Source organism: Phodopus roborovskii, unplaced genomic scaffold (assembly GCF_943737965.1).
Source record: "Phodopus roborovskii unplaced genomic scaffold, PHOROB, whole genome shotgun sequence".
NCBI classification, from domain to species: Eukaryota; Metazoa; Chordata; class Mammalia; order Rodentia; family Cricetidae; genus Phodopus; species Phodopus roborovskii.
The window spans coordinates 1947370-1959382 of record NW_026126482.1 but is presented as its reverse complement, the minus strand read 5'-3'; the positions used below and the strand labels follow the sequence as shown (position 1 = coordinate 1959382).

Here is a 12013-nt window from a genome sequence, read left to right as displayed (position 1 = left end):
GGGGTGTGTGTGAGGCGTAAAGAACTCTGGTCTCTTTTTTGAGGGGGTCATAAGCCCAGAGTTACAGAATCTGTGTAAAAGTAGACGAGTTTGGCTGCTCAAACCTGTGCGAGGAACACCGTTGCTCCTGGATGTTCCCACAGCCCCCATCTCTGCTGCCCTCATAATAAGTCCAGGCCTGGCTTGAAATCATCCAGGGTGTGAAGGGCTCCTGGTTTCCACTGAGCAAAACCTCTGGGCTAATGTAAGTACAGCGTGTCCTCTTTGTTTTGCAGCTGGTTCTGTGAGGGGGTTGGGTACAAGTGAGTTGAATAAAAAGGAAAATGAAGGCGTTCACTGTCTGTTTCATGGAGGACAGCTCACTGAAAGTAAACACCATTTAAATAGTCTCCAAATGGCCCATTCTGTATGAAGTCATGCAGGATGCCCCCTTTGGGCTGTCATTCTCCTTAAAAGGCATCCCTTTGTTTGTACTGCGTTTTTAATGCCATTCAACCTTAAATCCCAAATGTGGGCCTCATCAGGTCATGGTTTCGGTGCACATGTGGCAGCCATACCTTCAAACATCCTTGCTTGCTTCTGCCTTCAGAAAGTCATCTGGAGTGGCTGGGAGAGGCAGCTATAGAGCAGAGAGGTTGCAGATGGTGATGGCATCAGTGACAATGGCGAGGACAAACACTGTGGCCAGCACTGTGCCTCGTGACGTCCATCTGCATTAGCCATTTTATCCCTCACCTGATCCCGTGAGACAGGCACTATGATTGCTCCTCTGGCACACATGAGGAATGTGGTGTATCCAAAGATACTAACGTGCTCCAGCTAGCAGGTATAGAGCAGAAACTTGGCCCCCAGCATTTCCAGAGCCAGCATCGACCCATGGCAATTCTGGAAAGAAATAAACCCTTACCAGTTCTGTCTGCAAGGCAGGCTGACTACAGATGGGAGACTCTCTGGAGACTCACAGAGACTCACAGCAGAGCAACCCAAGAGCAACACCAAAGAGGTTTTTCTTCTTATGAAAATTCTACAAATGTCCTCATAGTCCAAACTGAAAGCCCTTCCCAGGGCACAGGGCATTCTCCACAGTCCAAGGTTGGCTCTAGGTGGCCCACTATTGGGACGGATGTTCAGGGATAGATGTGCTTTGAGAAGCAGGAATCAGGACACATGTTCAGGGACAGATGTGCTTGAGAAACACTCCCTAGAAGCTTGATGAACCATCCAGGGCCTTTGGATCTGTATTCCTAAGGGCCAACCCACTGGTGTGGCCTATGATGGTACGTACTTGAAGCCAAGCAAATGTTTGGGTTTTTGTTGTTTGTTTTTTGTTTTGTTTTCTTTCTTTCTTTCTTTCTTTCTTTTTTTTCAAAACAGGATTTCTCTGTATAACAGCTCTGGATATCCTGGAACTCACTTTGTAGGCCAGGCTGGCCTCGAACTAGCTGAGATAATGCCTGCCTCTGTCTCCCAAGCACTGGGATTAAAGGTGTACACCGCCACCACCCAGCAAATGTTACATGCACACACACACACACACACACACACACACACACACACACACACACACACACACACTTTCCATTGTTTAACTTCAGAGAAGACCTTGAGGGAGGAACAGCGGCTCCGAATGTCTCTTTTGGACCTCAGCTCAGGTTTGCGGTGGCTGATCCCTAAGCTGTGGCTTTTCCTGCACCCCTCCAGGCCTCTTACTCAACGCTGCGCCTTTGTGTCCCATAGTGTCCTCCCAGTTCACCCTGAGGGCCAGGTGAGTTGCCCTCATGCACCTGGCCCTCCAGTTCCTGGTGAACTTAGAAATTGTTTCAGTCCCTGCGTCTCCACAAGACTCTGAAAGTAGACAGACGGCAGAATAGCTGAGTCTGAGTTCCGGCGGACACAGTGTCATCCCTAACGCTGCACGCTTATTTCTAGACTGCTCCCTCCAGTCGATGATGTGCTTTATCACTTTAGTACTGTACTTTTTTCTGAGTGTGGTGACTCTTGCAGCCCCAGCTCTGGGGTAGTTGAGAGAAGAGTTGCCATGGGGTTGAGGCCAATCAAAAGAGAAAAAGAGTTGCCTTTACATTATTTGATTTTAATTATTTACATTAAAATACAACATTTAAGAACCAAAAATAATCGTTCCTTTTATTATATTCTTTTGTTTTGTTTTGTTTTTCCAAAGAGCCATGAATCATCTTGTTTTACCTTCCCATCATCCTTCCTGCTTAAGAAATAAGCACTTTCAGGTAGGCCTTGCAGGACACACCTGTACCCCCAGCTACTCTGGAGCCTGAGGCAGAAAGAACTCTAGTTCAAGGCCAGCCCAGGTACTTAGTGAGGTTCTGTCTCGGAATAGAAAGGGAAAAGGAAGCTGAGAACCTAGCACAGTGTTCGAGCACTTACCTATGGGCAAAAATAAATAAAATAAGTGGTTGCTTCTCTCTGTTCCCGGCTTCTTGGTGCCCCCCCCCACACACACACATCCCTTCCATCCCTTGATAAGGTGCTAGGTTATTCAGAGCTGGGACTTCCCAGTGTCCCTTCTTCTCCTTGTAGGTCACAGGACTCAGGTTGCATCAATATTTCAAGTTTGTGTGTGTGAGGACCGAGAGCCTTGTAGAAAAGCCGTGATTGTGTCTTTTCTGTGTGTTCTTTCTTCTTGGAGTGAATAATAGCGCTGTGCTGTCGCGATGTCCATGCGTTCATCAACCCTGGACTCTCTGGTCTCCTCAAGGGTTCTCTCTGGGCCCTTAGGCACCCTCCACGGGCGCACGGTTCATGGTTCTGCGGGCGTCCTTTCTTCTCCAGCGTCTTTTTGAAGCACACTTCTGTAGACTGGTAGCTTCCGGAGGGTATGGGTGTGTGGGAGGTGGATGTTTGTAAGCTCTGTGTGTCTGAAAACGTAGGGTCTTGTCTTCAGTCTCCTGCTGCAGTTTCAGAGCAGTCCTGGTGCATCTCGGGTGTTTGTCCTTTTGGTCTGGAGTCCCAAGACCCCTTTGGGGTAATCCCCTGGGTTTTAAGCTGAAGGTCCTCTCCTCTTTTCTCTGCCACGTTTTGGGGGAACTCTACCACTTGGGCGGTGCGCCTCCTAATAGCACCTTCTTCTTCTCCCCTATTCTTGCTGGTTTTTTTTTTTTTTTTTTTTTAACTTGGCTTGGTTTGAGTTGACATTTTCCTTGACCCTCTGGGAGATTTCTTCACCCCAGTGTCTCATCTCATCCCTTTACCGACCGAGTCTTTCTTTTCTGCCATAAGGCTTTATCTTTACTGATGACGTGCTTTCTAAGAACTGTTTCTGTAGGATTGCAATACATCCTCTCTCTCTCTTTATAAAGATATTACTTAAATAACATTTTTTCAGTTATTTTACATACTGACCACAGCAGTCTCTCCTCCTGTACCCCTCCACTTCCGTTTACCCCTCCCCCAACCCACTCTTCCTCCATCTCCAGCAATGCAGTCCCTTAATTCAGACTGTTTGTGTCTGGTGGTGTTAACGTCTTGAGTGTGCTCACTGTCGTCCAGGTGCATTTTCTGCTTGCTTTGTTCTCTCAGTATTGACCCCTGGGCTTTCTGCAAGTGCCTTGAAGATTCTTGGTTTCCCAAGACTTGGGAGGAGTACTTTAAGAAACAGACTGGCAGTCCTAGGTGCATAATAGCTGATCACAGACCTCCAGTACCTGTGTGATCCGGCTTCTGCTATTGGATCACCGGCTCCGTCAGTCTCCTTCCTTCTGGGCAAAAGCTTAGCTACCAGCAGTCTGGGCCCCAAGTAAGAGATGATGCTTGTGGTTCCATTCATTCTCTACTGTGATTTATTAGTCTTAGCAATAAAAAAAAAAAAACCTGGGAGTCAAATACTGGGGTAAGAACCCGAAAGACCAGGGAACTGGAAGCAGCCACCAGTTGCTTCCTACCTCTCTCATTCCTCTGTCCCACCGTACTACTTCCTGTCTCCTCTATCTATAGTCCTCCAAACCTCCATGGTTAGCTAGAGGCTGGCTCCACCCTCTGACTGCAAGCAAGCTTTATTTGTCAGAACCCAATCAAGGTATCACACCACTGCCCACAAGACGTGGGTCTGTGCTGTCTTTTGCCAGCTCTGTCGGTCTTCCTGCAGCTTCCTGTACTCTGTAGCTGCTCTGCCTTATTTTCTTCGTTCTTACTGTTTCTGCCTAAACTAAATGAGTTCAGCCAGCTCTTTCCTGAGTACAGTAGGGCACGCTTATCTGTCATCCCAGCACTTGGTGGGAGGATTGGGAGATCGGAGCCAGCATCACCTACATCTCTACATTCTGAATTCCATGCCAGTCTCTGTCAAAAACAAAACAATAGTGTTTACTGTTATTTAATAGTGTCGGGGGGTGGGGTTTAGAGGCACGCCCAGAGTTTCCATCCGGGGTTCCATTTCTACCTGATCCCAGGTTCTTAGATAGAGAGCTAGGGCTGGTCTGAGCTCGGGATGTAGCCAAGGACAAGCTTGAATTTCTGACCTCTCTGCCTGTGTGTGCATATGAAGCGAGTGATCTACATCCCTAATGCCTAGGGTTTCGATTATTTTTTAAAGCAAAGCCCCGGTTATCCACAGTGAATTCTGAAAAGAATACTATAGGTAGTCACTAGCTCTAGCCCTTAGATTTGGATTTGGGATTTCTTTTCTTTTTACACCAAAGCTTTTCAAAAGCAGTCGTACAAGGGGCTGGAGAGACGATTCCGTGCTTAAAAGCACAAGTTGCTCTCAAAGAGGACCTGGGTTTGACTGGCTCTCGGATCATCTGCAACTCCAGTTCTCAGGGATTTGACACTGTCTTCTTACCTCTGCCGGCACTAGATACACACACATAAAATAAATACATCTTAAAAAATTGTCTGTGTGGTGCGTGTGTGTGGTGTGTGTGTGGTGTGTGTGTGGTGTGTGTGTGTGTGTGGTGTGTGTGTGGTGTGTGTGTGTGGTGTGTGTGCGTGTGTGTGGTGTGTGTGTGTGTGGTGTGTGTGTGTGTGTGGTGTGTGTGTGGTGTGTGTGTGTGTGTGGTGTGTGTGTGGTGTGTGTGTGTGTGGTGTGTGTGCGTGTGTGTGTGTGTGTGTGTGGTGTGTGTGTATGTGTGTGGTGTGTGCGTGTGTGTGGTGTGTGGTGTGTGTGCGTGTGTGTGTGTGTGTGTGTGTGTGTGTGTGTGTGTGTGGTGTGTGTTGGCAGAAGTTTTTGTCCCACCCGCAGCTTCCAAATAAACACACAGAGGCTTAACATTAATTATAAATGCTTGGCCAGTAGCTCAGTATTGTTAAGTAGCTCTTACATTTTCAATTAATTGGTACCTTTCCTCAGTGTGGCATGTCCATCTTGCTTTTCTCTATTATATCTCTCGATGCTCTTCAGACTCCACCCTCCACTCCCCCTCCACCCCCATCCCCCACCCCCACCCCCAATCATCCTCAGCTTGGTTATCCCACTTAACCCTCAGCTATTGGCCAGTCAGCTTCCTTATTAAAATAATCACAGCGACATAGGTTCACCACACAGCGTAAAGGAATACTGTGTGTGTGTGTGCGCGCGCGTGTGTGTGCGCGCGCGCGTACATGTGCATGTGCATGTGTGATTCCCCAGTCATGAGAGGAAGGCACATGTATCTCAGGCTATTTTCCAGACTTTCTAAGCTTGCCACGTAGCCAAGGATTACCTGCTGCCATGCCTGGCTCTGTGAACTATCAGTTTATAGCAGACACTTCTGTAAGAATGGCATGCTAAATCTGATGTGTTCAGATTTCAGAAACAAGAAGTTTGCTTCCTCATCTCTGAATTGAGAGAGACCTAGGATTGTAAATTATCCATTATGTATTTGAGAAACAACTTCTCTCATGTCTGGACAAGTAGAGACTACATCCTGAGCTGGGGTGGGAGTCCTTGGTGCCGCGAACGCTCTCCATCGGCTTTGCATACGCTCTGGTTGTTAGGGCGATTGACTACATAGTTAGAGGGATGAAGGTAGGCCCCACATTTCCACAGCTAATTGGTTATTAAGTCAGAACTAAAACCTAGGCACTTCCTTTCTATAATTTCATATTTTCCTTCTGTATCCATCTTAGAGTGACTTTAATTGAATTCAGGCAAAATAGTTGGATTACAGCACAGAAATGATCGTTCCTCGTTGATTCATTTCTTCATCAAATATCAGCCACATTTCCTTCTCCATGCCAGCCATGGGGGAAGAAGAGGATGTGTGTGTCCTTGTGTCCGCGGCAGCCCGGGGCCAGCGCGGCAGCCCTCTGTGTTTGCAGCTTAGTGGCGACCTTAGCACCACCATTTAGAGTTAGCCTTGCTGATGGCTTCAGACCAGTCTCTGGAGGAGACCCAGCCCTCCCTAGCTGCCTTCAGACCTGCATCCCTCCTGTACTTGTCTGGGGCCTGCAGGCATATCTCCCCTTCAGGTGGCCTGGCTTGCCTCTAGGATGAGTTATTGCTACTTTGTCCCACAGGCCCTGCGAGTGCCTCACGACAACTGCTCTCTGTTTATAGGGCGCGAGAGCTGGCATTACTACGTGACCATGCCAATGCCAGCCTCTACCTTCACAATTGCAGTGGGTTACTGGACAGAAGTGAAGCCCAAGACATCCCCATCAGATGATCCGGAGGCAGAGCGCCCTCTCCTGCCTTTGAAAGCTGACTCCAGGTTTGTGTTGGGGAGTTTTCTGACTTCACTTTGGGAATATGAGTCATTCCTGCCGAGAAACTGGGCAAGAAACTGGGCGACAATGGACCTAATCAAAGCAGGAAAGGGCCTACTGGAAAAGAGCAAGTTGGCCTTGTTGGTCATAAAGAAAGAGGAAAGCAGGTGGATGTGAAATTCTCTGTGATGTCAAGAGAAGCATTTCTACATGTTTGCTCAAATTAAAACGCTGCAGATTGAACCCTTTCCCTTCTACCCTTTAGATGTCTTTAACCTGGTCAAAACCAGTTAAAGAAGCAAAGGTGCTCAGCGGAGGGGAAGGTGCGGAGGGGAGGGAGCGGCAGAGGGGAGGAATGCAGTGAAGGACTCATCTACTTGCCCCTGTGGAGGGCACTGACCGCTCTGGCCCTGCTGTTCCTGATGGTGGTGTGTTATGGGTCACAGAGAAACTCACGTAGCCATTGGGTTAAGGCATTTCTGGGAGTCAAGGCCTTGTACACATTTTTCCTTTTCCTTTGCTTTTCTTTTTTTCTTTTTTCTTTTTTTTTGGATACAGAGAAATCACCTTCAACTTTTCAGATATCTGTGTAGGTTACTGCATAGAGACAATCCAGAAGAATGGAGCAGATACATATTTCAGAAATAAAAGTGACAGGGATGCAGCTTTGTTGTAGAGAGTCTTGTCAAGCACGAAGCCTTGGCTTCCACCTTCACCATCACATAAACTAGACGTTGGTGGTCTGTACATGTAACCCTAGCTCTTAGGAGGTAGAGGCATCTGGGTAAGACGTTAATGTCATCCTTGGAGACATGGCAAGTTCAAGGCCAGCCCTGAATGAGGCCTTGTCTCAAACAAACAAAACAGAAAAAGAAACCAACAACGACATATCGGTGTCCATTGCTTTTGTGCTGGTCTTTCTTTGCTGTTGCTCACTGTGGTGAGAATAATCTCACCACAGTGGCCATGGCGGTGATGTCAGGAGCTCACACCAGGTGGTCTCTCCTCTGACAAGCACATCTTAATGCCTACATTATGCCTTTTTGTCAGCATAGAATGATTTTCTACTCTTTGCTCAATAATCGTTGGTTTAGGAGTCTATCCTAATGGCTCAGGAAAGACTAGATTTTATTTGCGTTCTCTCGAGAGAAGAAGGTACTTATGGACAGAAGTGGCATATACTGCTTCCGTGTGGGAATACTTGGTTGCGAGACTGCAGTGACCCCTTTCCTTGCTCTGGAACCACACAGCAGACGATTTCTGAGTGAGGGAGTCAAGCCACCGGGGAAAGTGTGTGCTGCAGAGTTTGTGACTGTAGAGAGTCCTGGCTGCTCCTGAACCCACACAGAAGCCACTGGCTGCCTGCAGCCAGGGTCCTCTCGTCCATAAGACGCATTGGCTCTGTTGCTCTCAATTACAGACGACGATAAAGGAGCTAGGACAATGATTTATTTCCCCACCAACCGAGAAACAGTGCCGGTATCCGTTCGTACCATGTCTGTTCTCTGGAGAAGTGACTTGGACTCTTCCCTAGAGACTGTAGCAACTGAGCCACCTCAGAACTCAGCTGGAGTCACCCCCTCCATTAAGAGAGTATCCTCAGGGAAACAGCAGTGGAGGCGTGCAAGATGGCTCAGCGGAGAGGCTCCTGTCAAGCCTGATGGCTTGGGTTCACTCCCCAGAACCCACGTACTGGACAGAGCTAACTTTGAGAGTTATTCTATGACCTTTGCATGAACCCCTTGTTGCCACGCATACAAAATAAGTATAATTTTTGAAGAAGAAAACACAAACAGAGTTTCCCTCCTTATCACCTGGATGTGGTGCCACAGCAGGCCCACACACACTTTCCACAATGAAGACTCTGCCCATGAATTCTTGATGGTGAAGAAGTCCTCTGTCATCCACCTGTAGTCTCAGCTCTCAGCGACCACTAGGAGATGAAGGCCAACAGATGAGGCTGAGCTGGGGATTTGGCTCAGACTAATTGGGGTCCCCTTTCATTTGTCTCTGCCATGGTGAGCAGAAGAGAGGATGGCCAGGTCAGATGGGGGAACTGGGAAGTCGCCGTTGGGGCCTGGGGAAGGTAACTCCTATTCCCCCTTTGGCCTTGCATGTTTGGGACCAGCTGAAGAGCATACAGAAGGAAATGAAGGCAGAGATTTGGTCACTGACAAGTTGACCTGAGAGAGTACCTGGGCACCAGGCTTCCTAACACTTCATGTCAGTTACCAGCCTGGTCGACTGCTGTGCTGATGCTCAGGGTATCATAGGCCAGGCAGCAGACCCCAGAAAATCCTCATTGGACAAGCAGGTCCCCAGAGGCCAGCCAGTCAGGGAAGCTAGGGGAAGCTTGCTGTTGCTCTGTTGGGAAGCTCCCAGGAGCTTCCTTCTGTGCTGTGCTATGCAAGGGTTGAAGTGGGGTACGGTTGTGGAATGAACTCCTCCACACCCCTCCCTCTCCCCCCCCCCCCGTGACTGACAGTGCACAGTCTCATTTTGCGTACCTGCATGCCTGTCCATCAGATACATCCAGTTAATAAAGCATTAGCTTACATTTTTAGTTCTGTCACGCCACCGTGCCTCCTAGGCCATCCCTGGCCCCATGGGTTGAGCGGGTGTGTTCTGCCATCATACCGCGTTAGTGTTTCTGGCCGTGCTCACACATGACGAGGCCTGCCTTCCCAGCCCTCCTTCCCACCAGTCTCAATCATGCCAGTCTAATATTCACAGGAGCCTTACATACCATGGCTTCCGTTTGCCCAAGGGTTTATCTGGGTTCTAGAAATTTAGCCCAAGGATTGGTCACGGAACTTTTTTTTTTATTAGAAACAAGCTTGTTACACATGTCAATCCCAGTTCCCTCTCCCTACCCTCCTCCCCTGCGCCCCCACCAACCCCCATCCCATCCCCTTTCTGCTCCCCAGGGAGGGTGAGGCCTTCCATGGGGAAATCTTCAAAGTCTATCATATCATTTGCAGCAGCTCACTGAACTTTTGATCACTCTTCACAGGAGCTAAGTTACGGTGGGGTGGTGGGACACTCTTGCGGTGCACTTGCAATGAAAATGTCAGCAAACACATAGGCTAAAGATAGATGAACAGTCCCACATGCACTAATTTTATTTGGTTCTAGCCACAGGAGAGTCTTGTCTCATGTTTGTTTAACCTGTCAGGCCTTCATCTTGGGTCATACAGCTTAAGCTTGGCGTGGGAGCTTGGATACCCTCCAGTGGGACACAAGGAACGTGATTAAAGGCATTGAAAAACTGGCACCATGTTAAGGATGCTGAGATGACTCATTCCGCAGAAAGGAAGACAGGGTCGGGAAATGCTGAGGGAGGGCCGCCATGAAAGGAAGAGAGAGATCTCCAGTTGCCACGGGGTCTGTGCTAACTGCCAATCACACAAGCCCGCCCTGCACCCCCTTAGCTGCTGCACGAACGAATGGAACGGGGCGTGAAGGGAGCATCCAGAGTCATCTTTGCAGGAAGAAACCCTGGGAAGCATTTCAGGATGTGATTGACACCCACTGTGAGCACAGACTGACTGAGGACGTTCTGTCCTGCCAGAGTCTCCTCCTACCTCCCCCCCCCATCTGCCACATTGGTGAGACCATGGCCTTGGTCACAGCTGACCTGAGTCACAGCCACCGAAGGCCTGGCGCACAGGTCCTTACACAGGGGCTCATGCATTTCTGCCCTGCCAGGAGCCTTCACTGACGTAGTCTGCTTGCAGCTCGACTGCTTGAGTTTTGCGGAAATGGTATTAAGTCATGTATCTAGTAGGATTCGCCCTCATTAGTTTGGTGAGTGCCAGGTATACCTGGAAAGAAAATAATTTCTCTTTTCCCTCAAACAAACAGTGTTGTTTGGTGTGATGTTGCCATCTTCACTCTGCTCCTTGGCCTCTGATTTTCTTAGATGTTAAGAAATAGCCTCGCTCCATGGGAATAGGCAATTTCTAGATAGAATGCCTGTCTTCTGTACTGCAGCAATATGGCGCTTAGTCCTTGAACTTACTCCCCGCCCTGTCCAGGGAGTCCCAGCTCAAGGTAGCATGCTTTGAAGGCCCCGCTTGAGGGTTTTGAGCTCGGGACTTGGTGTGCATAGCTCCAGCTGGGCCTTGGTGTCAAATCCACAGTACGCCTGCCCCAGCCTCCCCAGGGTACCACCCTGATGCCAGCCACACTTGGCTTCCGAACGCCTTTTGGGGGTGGCTTTTTGAGGCAGGGTCTCATGTAACCCACGCTCCACCCTTGATCTCCCGATTGTTCTGTCTCTGCCCCCCCCCCCCAGGAGTTGGTTGTACGCTCACGGGCAGGCATATGCCACCATTGTCATTTGCATTGTCTTCAGTGGCGAGTGTGTGAGCTTAAAGCACAACGGGACATTGTGTTCCTGTGTGAGTGTGTTTTAAGAAGCCCCACAGACGCTGCCCGGAAGCTTCTGTTTGTCACCATTAGGTAGATGCCGGATGTTCACAAGCAGACACCCTCCTTGCCCACTCTTTTCTCTCAGGGTGTGCAAGGTGGCGTCACCAGCCCAGGACGCTGACCCAAGTTCAACGTCAGTAGCTATGGTCCTGCTGTCACCCGGTGCTGGCAGTTTTTACTGGTCCCTCTTTCCCGTCCCACCCTCAAATGTAACCTGGTCTCACTGGGACTCTTGAAGCACAGTGCTGGGGGAGGGGGGTTTGGGGGGTTAGGCTTGTTTACATAGCTGTGTGGATCTCTTGATCACAGGCCTTGGGCGGGTGGCAGATGCTTCATAAATCTAAAGAGGAATTATTGTTGCAACCTGCCCAAATTGAGGCAGCAGGCGCTTGGAGATCCTGCAGTATCGGTGGTGAAATCACAGGAGCGCCCACAGCTCGAATTATAATCTGCAATTTAAAGTTACAGGGGTTTTCCATTGTGTCTGAACCGAGGACATGTTAACAGATGAAAAAATAGAATTCTCTTTGATGTTGGTATGTAAGTTCTCTTGAGGCCCGTGAGTCAGGCCCTAGGAATTTTCTTTCCGCTCCGCCTTTCTCTTTCTGGGAGTAAGTAGTTAGACGGTGCCTCAGACGGTGCCGACTGGACGCTGGGTCTTGCTCCCATGGAAGGTTGATTTCATTAAATTTATACGGAAAGCTCATTGGGAAGGAACTGGAGACATAGCTCAGTTGGTAGAGTACTCGCCCAGTATGTAGGAAGCCCTGGGTTCGAGTTCCAAAACCATATAAATCAGGCATATGCCAGTAATTGCAGCACACGAGAGGCAGAGAGAGGCAGGACGATCAGGAGCTCAAGGCCGTTCTCAGCTATGAGGTGAGCCTAGGATGCACGTGACCCTGTCTCAAACACCCAA

The 12013-nt window shown here is 49.0% G+C and overlaps 1 protein-coding gene across 1 annotated transcript in view; it reads left to right on the top strand.

Annotated features, from left to right (window-relative positions):
- Positions 1–12013, top strand: part of Aopep (aminopeptidase O (putative)) — a 226184-nt gene that overhangs the window by 21854 nt on the left and 192317 nt on the right. The window contains exon 4 of the mRNA XM_051194140.1: positions 6520–6665. Coding sequence (XP_051050097.1) covers positions 6520–6665 — 146 coding nt within the window. The remainder of the gene's footprint in view (positions 1–6519; positions 6666–12013) is intronic.